At 39.2% G+C, this 11,391-nt stretch overlaps 1 protein-coding gene across 1 annotated transcript in view; it reads left to right on the forward strand.

The window, feature by feature from the left end:
- The window catches only part of IARS2 (isoleucyl-tRNA synthetase 2, mitochondrial), a 68,129-nt gene that overhangs the window by 16,008 nt on the left and 40,730 nt on the right, over window positions 1-11,391 (forward strand). Inside the window, exons 9-12 of the mRNA XM_003791001.3 lie at window positions 4,185-4,354; window positions 5,081-5,171; window positions 7,554-7,705; window positions 11,318-11,385. Coding sequence (XP_003791049.1) covers window positions 4,185-4,354; window positions 5,081-5,171; window positions 7,554-7,705; window positions 11,318-11,385 — 481 coding nt within the window. The remainder of the gene's footprint in view (window positions 1-4,184; window positions 4,355-5,080; window positions 5,172-7,553; window positions 7,706-11,317; window positions 11,386-11,391) is intronic.

Consider the following 11,391-nt stretch of genomic DNA (forward strand, 5'->3'; position numbering starts at 1 on the left):
AATGTCTTGGCCTTCCAGTGTGCTAGGATTGCAGGTGTGAGCCACAAGGCCTGACATTAGAGGGAGGGGAAAAAAAAAAAAAAAAAATATATATATATATATATATGTGTATGTATGTATACACACATACATATATGTTTAATGCCAAGGGCAATGAAGTGAGACTCTCCAAAAAAAAAATTACATGACAAAAATAAGTGTAGGCTGGGTGCAGTGCATTTGAGAATACATATTAAACATGGTAGGAATGAGGGTGACAAAGTGAAAGTTTCTCAAAAAACAGAAAAATTGTTTTTATCTGATTTCATAAAATGAAGGAGGAAATACACTTATTTCACTTATTTATATTTATTTATTCATTTATTTAATTATTATTACTATTTTTTGAGACAGTCTCAAGCTGTCACCCTGGGTAGAGTGCCATGGCGTCATAGCTCACAGCAACCTCAGTTCTTGGGCGTAAGTGATTCTCTTGCCTCAACCTCCCAAGCAGCTGGGACTACAGGCACCTTCCAGAATGCCCAGCTATTTTTTTATTGCAATTGTCGTTGTTTCAGCTGGCCCAGGCCGGGTTTCAACCTGCCAGCTTTGGTGTATGTGATCGGCGCCCTACCCGCTGAACTACAGGTGCTGCCTCATTTATTTATTTATTTTGTTTTGGCAGTTTTTGGCCAAGGTTGGGTTTGAACCCACCACCTCTGGCATATGGGGCCGGTGCCTTATTCCTTTGAGCCACAGGTGCCGCCCCTGCCTCATTTATTTATTTTTGAGACAGAGTCTTATTCTATGGCCCAAGCTAGAGTGCTGTGGCATCAGTCTTCCTCATAGCAACCTCAAACTCCTGAGTTTAAGTGATCCTCCTGCCTCAGTCTTCTGAGTAGCTGGGACACAGCAGCCTGCTTAGTTTTTCTAGTTTTAGTAGAGATGGAATCTTGCTCTTGCTCAGGCTGGTCTTGAACTCTTAACTCTTCTTTTTTTTTAATTTTTTTTAAGACAGTGTCTCACTTTGTCACCCTTGGTAGAATGCCATGGTGTCACAGCTCACAGCAACCTCAAACTCTTGGGCTCAAGCGACTCTTTTGCCTGAGCTTCCTGAGTAGCTGGGATAACTGGTGCCTGCCACAATACCCAGCTATTTTTAGGGATGAGGTCCTGCTCTTGCTCAGGCTGGTCTTGAACTGGTGAACTCAGGCAATCCATCTATCTCAGTCTCCTAGGGTGCTAGGATTACAGGTGTGAGCCACTGCACCTATCCTACACTTATTTTTGTCATAAAATTTTTTTGGGGGGGGGGAGTCTCACTTTGTCGCCCTTGGTAGAGTGGTTACTGTATAGAGAATTATTGGGTTGTCATTTTTGTTTTTTTTTAAAGAGACAAGATCTACTTTGTTGCCCAGGCTGTGGAGTGCAGTGGCCTGAGCACATCTCACAGCTCATCACAGCTCATGGCAACCTCAAACTCTTGGGCTCAAATGATTCTCTTGTCTGAGCCTTCTGAGTAACTGGGAGTATAGGCACCCTCTAGAACACCCGGCCATTTTTAGAGACAGGGTCTCACTCCAGCTCAGGCTGATCTTAAACCTGTAGCCTCAGGCAATCCACCTGCCTCAGCTTCCCAAGTACTAGGATTACAGGTGTGTGGTACTATACCTGGCCTTTTGTCATATAATTTTATTTATTTATTATTTATTTTTAAAAAATCATTATTATTTATTTATTTATTTATTTGTATTTATTTAAGACACAGTCTCACTTTGTCATTTTCAGAAGAGTGCTGTGGTGTCACAGCTCACAGCAACCTCAAACTCTTGGGCTGAAGCTGTTCCCTTGCCTCAGCCTCCCAAATAGCTGGGACTACAGGCGCTTGCCACAATGCCCAGCTATTTTTTAGAGACAGGGTCTCACTCTTGCTCAGGCTGGTCTTCAACTCCTCAGCTAAAGAAATCCACCCACCTTGCCCTCCCAAGTGCTGGGATTATAGGTGTGAGCTACTGCACCCAGCCTCGTCATATAATTTTAATAGAAAATTAAATACATTCTAAAAATTATTCCAAAAACGGTCCTTCTATTAAAATAATTCTTAGGTATCATTTTGGACTTCTGAAATAGTGAGTAATTTTGAAATATAAGTATGGAAGTCTGAGGAGGTTTAAAATTATTTTTGATACTTAGGTATGAAATATCTGAATTTTTTCCTTAAAAACTCCAAACATTGGGGGGATGGGAAATGAACAGTCATGTGAATAAAGATTTTAAAAAATGGAAAGACTGTATAGCTAAATAGTTTATCAGCTCATATACAGGCCAATTAGAAGCTTACGTAAACTTAAAAAGGGTTTGCAGTGGTTCTCAACCTGTGGGTCGTGACCCCTTTGTAACAATGAAAATACATCATGGCATTAGGGAGGTTGAGAACCTCTGCAGGAAAGGAGCTATTGAATGTTTAATATCATTTAATCCTTGTTCATGCCATAGGTAAGTTAGAGGAATTAGTATATTCTTTATTCCATACCTTCCCACTCCTTTCTTTTTTTTGCACTTTTTGGCTGGGGCCGGGTTTGAACCCACCACCTCCAGGATACGGGGCCGCCGCCCTACTCCTTTGAGCTACAGGAGCTGCCCCACTTCTTTCTTAAATGCAGAAGATATTAAAGCCTTCATTGACAAGTTAAATGTTATTACAGAAGCTGTAAACTACAAGTTTTTTGAAAGTATTAAGGTTAAATTTTAAGATCTTTTGTCTAGATTGCATAATTATTTCAAATTATTACTGTATAGAGAATTATTGGGTTGTCATTTTTGTTTTTTTTTTTAAAGAGACAAGATCTACTTTGTTGCCCAGGCTGTGGAGTGCAGTGGCCTGAGCACATTTCACAGAAACCTCAAACTTCTGGCCTCAAGTGATCCTCTTGCTTCATCCTCCTGAGTAGCTGGGACTATAGGCACATGCCATGGCACCTGGCTACTTTTAACATATTTTTTGTAGAGATGGGTTCTTGCTATGTTGCCCAGGCTGATCTCAAACTCCTGGACTTAAGTGATCCTCCTTCCTCAGCCTTCCAAAGTGCTAGGATTATAGGTGTGAGCCATTGTGTCTGGCCTGGGTTGCCATTTTGAACCAACACGTTGTAGAGGATGATATATACTTCTTATCCCCGGCAAAATAAACTTAAGACAACTAACTAGCTTACTACTTTTTTTTTTTTTTTTTTTTTTTATTGAGACAGAGTCTTACTTCGTCACTCTCTGGTAGAGTGCCATGGCATCATAGCTCACAGTAACCTCATACTCTTGGGCTCAAGTCATTCTCTTGCCTTAGCCTCACTCCCCCCAGTAGGTGGGACTACAGGAGTCTGCCACAACGCCTGGCTATTTTTAGAGACGGGGTCTCATTCTTGCTCAGGCTGGTCTCAAACCTGTGAGCTGAAGTAATCTGCCCATCTCAGCCTCCCAGAGTGTTGGGATTATAGGTGTGAGGCGCCTGGCCTAGCTTATTACTTATTGAAGTAGTAGGAATATGGAACAGCTAAAATAGAGTAATTTGTGTGGGATAGGTTTCTTTCTAGAAAAATATGAATTATTGGCTCGGCGCCTGTGGCTTAATCGGCTAAGGCGCCAGCCACATACACCTAAGGTGGTGGGTTTGAATCCCTAGCCCGGGCCTGCCAAACAACAATGATGGCTGCAACCAAAAAATGGCCGGCACTGTGGCGGGCGCCTGTAGTCCCAGCTACTTGGGAGGCTGAGGCAGGAAACTCGCTTGAGCCCAGGAGTTGGCGGTTGCTGTGAGCTGTGAGGCCATGGCACTCTACCCAGGGGGATAGCTTGAGGCTCCGTCTCAAAAAAAAAAAAATATGAATTATTACTTATAGATTTTTTTGGAAGAGGGGTGTGGGAGAATATTGAGGAATAGATACCTGAAGTACTGAAACACTTAGATTGCATTAATTCTTACCCTCACATCAGTCCTCCAAGGTAGGAAGTATATTTATCTGCATTTTATAGATTCTTGAAGGTCATAGAGCAAGTAAAACAGGAATCCAGGATTTGAGTCCAGCCAGTTTAGTTTTACTGCATAGATTCTGTACTTTTAACCTGATGTTCTGTTGGTATATAAAAATGAACTTTTAACCTGATGTTCTGTTGGCCATGCAAAAATGATTCATATTTTTTTTTCCCCACAGGTGTAGATTTGGAAGATGGTACTTGTAGTCATCCTTTAATTCCTGATAAAGTCTCTCCCCTTTTACCTGCAAATCATGTGACCATGGCAAAAGGAACAGGATTGGTTCACACAGCCCCAGCTCATGGTATGGAAGATTACAGTGTGGCCTCACAATACAACCTGTCCACGGTACTGTTCCTCTTTTTCCTTCCTAGTTATTTGTCTTATAGAATAAAGGCGATAAGTATTAACCAATGTCTTCATTATTTGATAATAAAGACTTGTGTCACTGAAATTGTGAAATGTTTAGGTACCTAAAGCTTCGTTAATTCTTACTGATTGAGAAGGATTTTCCAGAATTAGCACACAATCAGCACAAAGTTAGCACTAAAGAATATACTCCTGTATTACATGGGGTACTTTTAAAATCATATACTCTTTTTCAAGTAGTAAGTCACATAAGGAAATTACTTTCGGTTCCTGAAAAATGGCAGGGAAATTTCACTAAATAATTGAAAAGAACAATTTGTTGTTTGTTTTAACTAAACAGTCGCCTCTAAATTATTTCACACACTTAGGTTATTTCACGTGTTTTCCCATTGAGTTAAAAGACAAGTTTCAAAGGGAATAGCTGTGCACATAGTTCTGTAAATAAGAGAGACCAGTCAAAAATGTTTTAATGTATTTTGTTACTTTTTAAATTAAACCTGAGGTACATGATTTCATAGCACATTTTGTCTTTGGTGATTTAAATGTGTTACATTCACAGTCCTGTTGACTGAATAAGAAGTACTCAGATTTTTAATGTGGGCAAAAGACTAGGCTATATGAGAAGTTTTTATATACATTGTTTTGCCACATATTATCATAAGATAAAGTATCTTGATATTTCATTTTAATTTTGAATAATTGTAGGATTGTTTAGTGGATGAAGATGGAATTTTCACAGATGTTGCAGGTCCTGAACTTCAAAACAAGGCTGTCCTTGAAGAGGGAACTGATGTGGGTAAGTGTTGTTTATATCTGTTGATAGGTACGGCTTCTGAAAAGCAGTCCATTCTCCCTTCTTAAACTTTCAACAAAAACAAAAAGCTGAAGTTATATTTTGTTTTGCCACATGGTTAAAAATGGAGTTTGGGACTTTCGTATTTTGCTTTGAAGCTGCTCTACTCGTTTAGGCAAATCAGAGCAGTCAACTGGGAGTAAAGTTATTTTAGGGCCATAGAGATAGAAATTAGTGGTATTGTATGGAAAGATAAAATCAAGCTTGGGGCTAGATTAACCGTTCCCTCCTTTTGTAACCTTTGTAAATAACTGACTCATATAGCCTGGCTATATATTAGGATCTTGGGGTCTTCCTGTTTTAATTTGTTCTTTATTCTAGAGACCAGGTGCTATGAAAATCTTTCTTTGCATACACTAGAACAACAAAACCTAGTCTACTATCTATTACCTTCCTAAGGCTACTATGCAAAATCACCATGCCTTTGGTGGCTTAAAACAACAGGAATTTATTTTCTCAAATGCTGGAATCCAGAAGTCTAAAATGAAGATGGTAGCAGGACCATGTTTTCTCTGAAAGTTCTCTGGGAGCATCCTTATTTGTTTTTTTTTTTTTTTTTGAGACAGAGCCTCAAGCTGTCCCCCTGGGTAGAGTACCGTGGCATTACAGCTCACAGCAACCTCCAACTCCTGGGCTCAAGCGAGTCTCCTGCCTCCGCCTCCCAAGTAGCTGGGACCACAACGCCCGGCTATTTTTTGGTTGCAGCCGTCGTTGTTTGGCGGGTCCAGGCTGGGGATTCGAACCTGCCACCTTAGGTGTACGTGGCTGGCACCTTAGCCGGTTGAGATATAGGCACTGAGCCAGCATCCTTATTTGTCTCTTGAAGCTTCTGGTGGCTTCTGGAAATCTCTGGCCTTCTTAGCTGCATCACTCTCCAGTCTCTACCTTTGTTATCTCTCGTGTATCTCTTTGTATATCCTCTCTGTATCTTTATACCAGTCATTGGATTTAGTGCCCTCTAATGTAGCCTCACCTCTCTTAATTATATCTGTAAAGGCTCAGTTTTCTTTTCTTTCTTTCTTTTTTTTTGGCTGCATGCCAAAAAAACACCAATTTATGTTACACACACTTGAAAAATATTATGTAAATCCTAATAATGGTCTAAATTATAAATCTCTTTGCTCTTTTTTTTGAGACAGAGCTTCACTTGATCACCCTTGGTAGAGTGCTATGGCATCTTAGCTCACAGTAACCTCCAACTCTTGGGTTCAGGTGATTCTCTTGCCTCAGTGTCACAGGTAGCTGGGACTACAGGCACCTGCTGCAGTGCCCAGCTACTTTTTTTTAGAGATAGGGTCTTGCTCAGGTTGGTCTCAAACTCGTGGTAATCCACATGCCTCATCTTCCCAAATTCTGGGATTATGAGTGTGAACCATTGAGCCCAGCTCAATTTTCAAGTTGGATCACAGGTATGGGGGTTAGGATCTTTTGGGGGAGGACAAAATTCAACCCATTGAGATCTGGTTTCTTCTGGATTACCTTGGGACCGCTGTAAGATTTGTGGCATGAAAGAACATGACTTTGAACTTCAAATCCAGAATTGTAGATACATGAGGTCTGACAGTTATATTTGCTAACTCATCCTAGAAAAAATGCTACATGCCTCATTGGTGAATATCACTATGGTCACCTTGGGAAGCCATACACTAATGCCAGGGCCTAGTCCACATTTCAAAGCAATTTTAGAGCTTTCTTTCTGGAATGGCCATCAGTGCTATCATCATATTTCACACAGAAGCAAAACAATAGTAATGAATGCTACTCAGCAAGACATGTTGATACAAACACAGCTGTGAGACAGTGATATACCGAGGTTATGAAACCTTACCAAGTTGTTTGTACAGTGCTGCCAATGTAAGTGCTCAATGGCAAGTTCATGAACTTAATTGTTAGACCTAGTATGATGACAGTTTTGAAAAAGAGTTTCAAAATTGCTTTGAGGTGCAGTAGGTGCTGGCATTGGTGTGTAGCTTCCCATGATTACTTCAAAGGTGACCACAGTGATCTTCAACAATGACCTCAGTTTTTGCACTTTTTATAGCATGAATTTATGAACTTAATTGTCATGCCTTGTGTTCTGTTCATCTTTCCTTTGAAGTGAAGAGATGTGGGAATGGCATAATTTTGGAGTCTGATTAGGGTTTTACAGTACTTGTTTTTTGGTCAGAAGATGCTCACATTATGCCTTTGATACTTTAGAAGGTACTAGCTACACTTACTGATACCCATTGGTCCAGCTTTAGTACTCCCCGGAAATTTAGACCATTATTAGGATTTACATAATATTTTTCAAGTGTGTGTAACATAAATTGGTGTTTTTTTAAGTTATAAAGATGCTTCAGACTGCAAAGAACTTTCTGAAAGAAGAAAAAGTGGTACACAGCTATCCCTATGACTGGAGGACTAAGAAACCAGTAATTATTCGTGCCAGCAAGCAGTGGTTTGTAAATATCACGGATATTAAGACTACAGCCAAGGTATGAAAGACATCCTTTTATAAGGGATTAGGTTTATCATTCCCTCAGTATAAAAGGGTTGCTGCATGTGAAGTCAAAGGTGGGGTTTTGGGAGTGGAAGGGACTGTGGCTATTATGATTTGTTTTCATAAAATTATAGAAATTTAGATCTATAAAGACCTTGAGTTTCCAGTTTTTCTTTTTGTGTGCAGAAGTTGAAGTTTTAAGAGGTTAGGTGACTTGACTGAATCACAGAATGGGTAGACTTTTCTACCCAGGGTAGTGAAAGTAGCAGAGAATTAGGACAGAACTGAATTTAGCAAATTGTTTAATCTCTCAGAGTCTCCTTTTCCTTATTTATATGAAAGTGACAATAATGTCTATCTCATGGGTTAAGCATTAAAAGTTCCTAGAGCAGTGTCTGGCACATAATAGGCATTGCTTTGAGTTAAATACTTTATAACTAGTGTTCTAAATATTTGATATATATTTGAGCATTTTCATTTAACATATACGTGCATCTATACTTCTCTGACAAAAACTTAATTCTATCCAATAAAAGATCTTAAATGTGTATGTGTTAACTAGGCTGAATATAAAGATATTTTGTTTTGGCTCAGCGCCTGTGGCTCAAGCTGCTAAGGCGCCAGCCACATACACCTAAGGTGGCGGGTTCGAATCCCCAGCCCAGGCCCGCCAAACAACAATGATGGCTGCAACCAAAAAATGGCCAGGCGTTGTGGCGGGCGCCTGTAGTCCCAGCTACTTGGGAGGCGGAGGCAGGAGACTCGCTTGAGCCCAGGAGTTGGAGGTTGCTGTGAGCGTGATGCCATGGCACTCTACCCAGGGGGATAGCTGGAGGCCCCCTTCCAAAAAAAAAAAAAAAAAAAAAGAAATTTTGTTTTACAGCTTGTATTGGAGATTCTAGCGCAATAAACTGGTTGACCTGGCAGTTTGGGGTCTTTGTGAAAGCTATACTTAGCAATTTATATTTTCTATACTTGTATAATTTGGCTAAATGTAATATATAAAGTATATTTATAAAGTATATTTATTATTTTTCTTCCTTTAAAGACTATTTTCCTTGTAAGTGTTAATATTCGTAAATTCTAGCTCAGCCACATGTTTGGTTGCAGAACATCTTAAGTCTGATGCAGTATGTTTAAGCCAAGATTTTTTTTTTTTGAGACAGAGTCTCACTTTGTCACCCTCGGTAGAGTACCAGTGGTGTCACAGCTCACAGCAACCTCAAACTCCTGGGCTTAAGCGATTCTCTTGCCTCAGCCTGCTACGTAGCTGGGACACAATGCCCGGCTATCTTTTGGTTGTAGTAGGCCCAGGCTGGATTCAGACCTGCCTGCTCTGGTGTATGTGGCTGGTGCCCTAGCCACTGAGCTGTAGGCTCTGAGCCAGCCAAGTTTTTTTATTTTTAATTTTATCATAGACAGTTTTCTATTGCTCTTTGCAGAAATGACAAGAATGGGGACTTATATTTCCATGTTCCCATCACTTAATTTCAAGCATAATTAACATTTGACTAGTTTTGTTTTTTATTTACAGTGCTCTTTCTACCTACAATTTTGGGAAAACAAATCATAGTAGCACAATAATTGACTTTTGGGCAATTTAAGAAAATTTATTCAACTTTTTAAAACTTATACATATTTAATTAAAATAGAGTAGGCATGAGTCAAAACGAAGAAAAATCATCAGAATACAGTGTTAATGCCATTTTTGTTTAGAGGGAAGAGTTGGGATGGAACAGATTATCAGGAAAACATTCTATGATCATCCCAAAGCAGCTGGGCTATGTAATGTTCAGATTCAAATGCGAAAATTAAGTATTATCCCACTTAGCCTACAAATGATAAACAGGAGTCAAAACTATATAGTTTAATTTACATGAACTACATAGCAATTCATTTCTCAGAAATCGACGTTAGCAACTTCTGTGAGAAAAGTGTTTTCATTATTTATTGAGTAAAAAATCTCAAATACAACTACCAATTTTGTTTTTATCTATATCCTTCTACCACCCACCCTTTACCCCTTAACCATTAAATTGTTTCATAGCAAATCCAAGGTATTATTTCTTGTATATTGTATCTTTTCCAGAGTATTTCAGCACATATATTCAAAAGGTAAACTCTTTAAAGCATCCTTCCAATGCCATTATCACCATCTTAAAAAAGTGATATTATTCCTTAACAAAATCAAATTATCTAGTCAGTATTCAAATTTCTTAGATTTTTAAACCAAGTACACAGGGTTAATCAAGTGGCGTTGCAGAGATGTTGCCATTTTGCCAGTAGGTGGTGCTACAAAGGCAGGGGATTTGGGGCAGGGGATTTCTGATAGTTATGGTGAGGAAACTTCAAATCTGCTCTGAAAATATAGGAATGTTTTTTATTAAACATTTTTTTATTAAAAAAATCTACAAGTAGATTTTTAAAAATTAAGTTAACATATTTGGCTTGTTTAAAAATTATTACCAAAAATTTTTGCTGTGGCCCATGCCTGTAATCCCAGCTCTCTGGGAGGCCAAGGCAGGTGGATTGTCAGAGCTCACAGGTTTGAGACCAGCCTGAGCAAGAATCAGATTCCATCTCTAAAAATAGCTGAGTGTTGTGGTGGGCGCCTATAGTCCCAGCTGCTCGGGAGGCTGAGTCAAGAGAATTGCTTAAGCCCAAGAGTTTGAGGTTGCTGTGAGTTATGATGCCCTGGTGCTCTACCAGGGGTGACCAAGTCTCAAAAAAAAAATAATTGTTTTTTTTTTTGCTGTATGTCTATGTTTTGGTAATTGACAAATGAAATCAAATGCTAATAGTTTACAGCTCTTGTGAGGGGCAGCAGGAAGGAGAGTTCTTGAGAGATGGCAAATTGGCTTGGTGCCTGTAGCTCAGGGGTGTCAGCCACATACACTGGAGCTGGTGGGTTTGAACCGAGCCCAGGCCTGTCAAACAACAATGCCAACAGCAACCAGCCAGGCATTATGGTGGGTGCCTGTAGTCCCAGCTACTTGGGAGGCTGAGACAAAAGATTTGCTTCAGCCCAAGAAGATGCCATGACAGTCTACCAAGGGTGACATAGTAAGACTCTGTCTCAAAAAAAAAGAAGATGGTAAATAAAAAGGGAGTAACTATTATTTTGAGAAAGTTGTTTTTTATATTATAGAAACCATAAGCCATACCATGTAAAATCAGGTATATTACAATCTTTATCAAGATAGGATGATGGCTTATTTTCCAGCATTTATAAAATGGTTCAAATCAATTTTGAGTTGATTTTAACTGTAGTTTAGTGAAATATAATACTTCTATTAAAGCTTTTATTACAGTTTTGATCTGGTGTTGATGTAAATTATAAACTGATGTATAAAATCTGCTGTTACATCCTCCAAAGGTGAAATCTGTTGTTGATATTCTTTATTAAGTTCTCTGTTGCTCTCTTTGTTCTTTGCTTCATTTGCTCTCACATCTTTAGTTTTTTAGTTTTTTTCTTTCTTTAGGCGTGGAAGGCATAGGAAGGACTACAAATACCCAAAATAAAGAATTGCATTAGGAGAAATAATGACTATTGTGGAGCATTTGTCCTGCTTTCTCTCACTAGACTTAATTTGTGATTCAATTGCAGGAATTGTTAAAAAAGGTGAAGTTTATTCCTGGGTCCTCGCTGAATGCGATGGTTGAAATGATAGACAGGCGACC

Source organism: Otolemur garnettii, unplaced genomic scaffold (genome assembly GCF_000181295.1).
Source record: "Otolemur garnettii isolate 467f Iridium unplaced genomic scaffold, OtoGar3 scaffold00045, whole genome shotgun sequence".
In the NCBI taxonomy this organism is placed as follows: domain Eukaryota; kingdom Metazoa; phylum Chordata; class Mammalia; order Primates; family Galagidae; genus Otolemur; species Otolemur garnettii.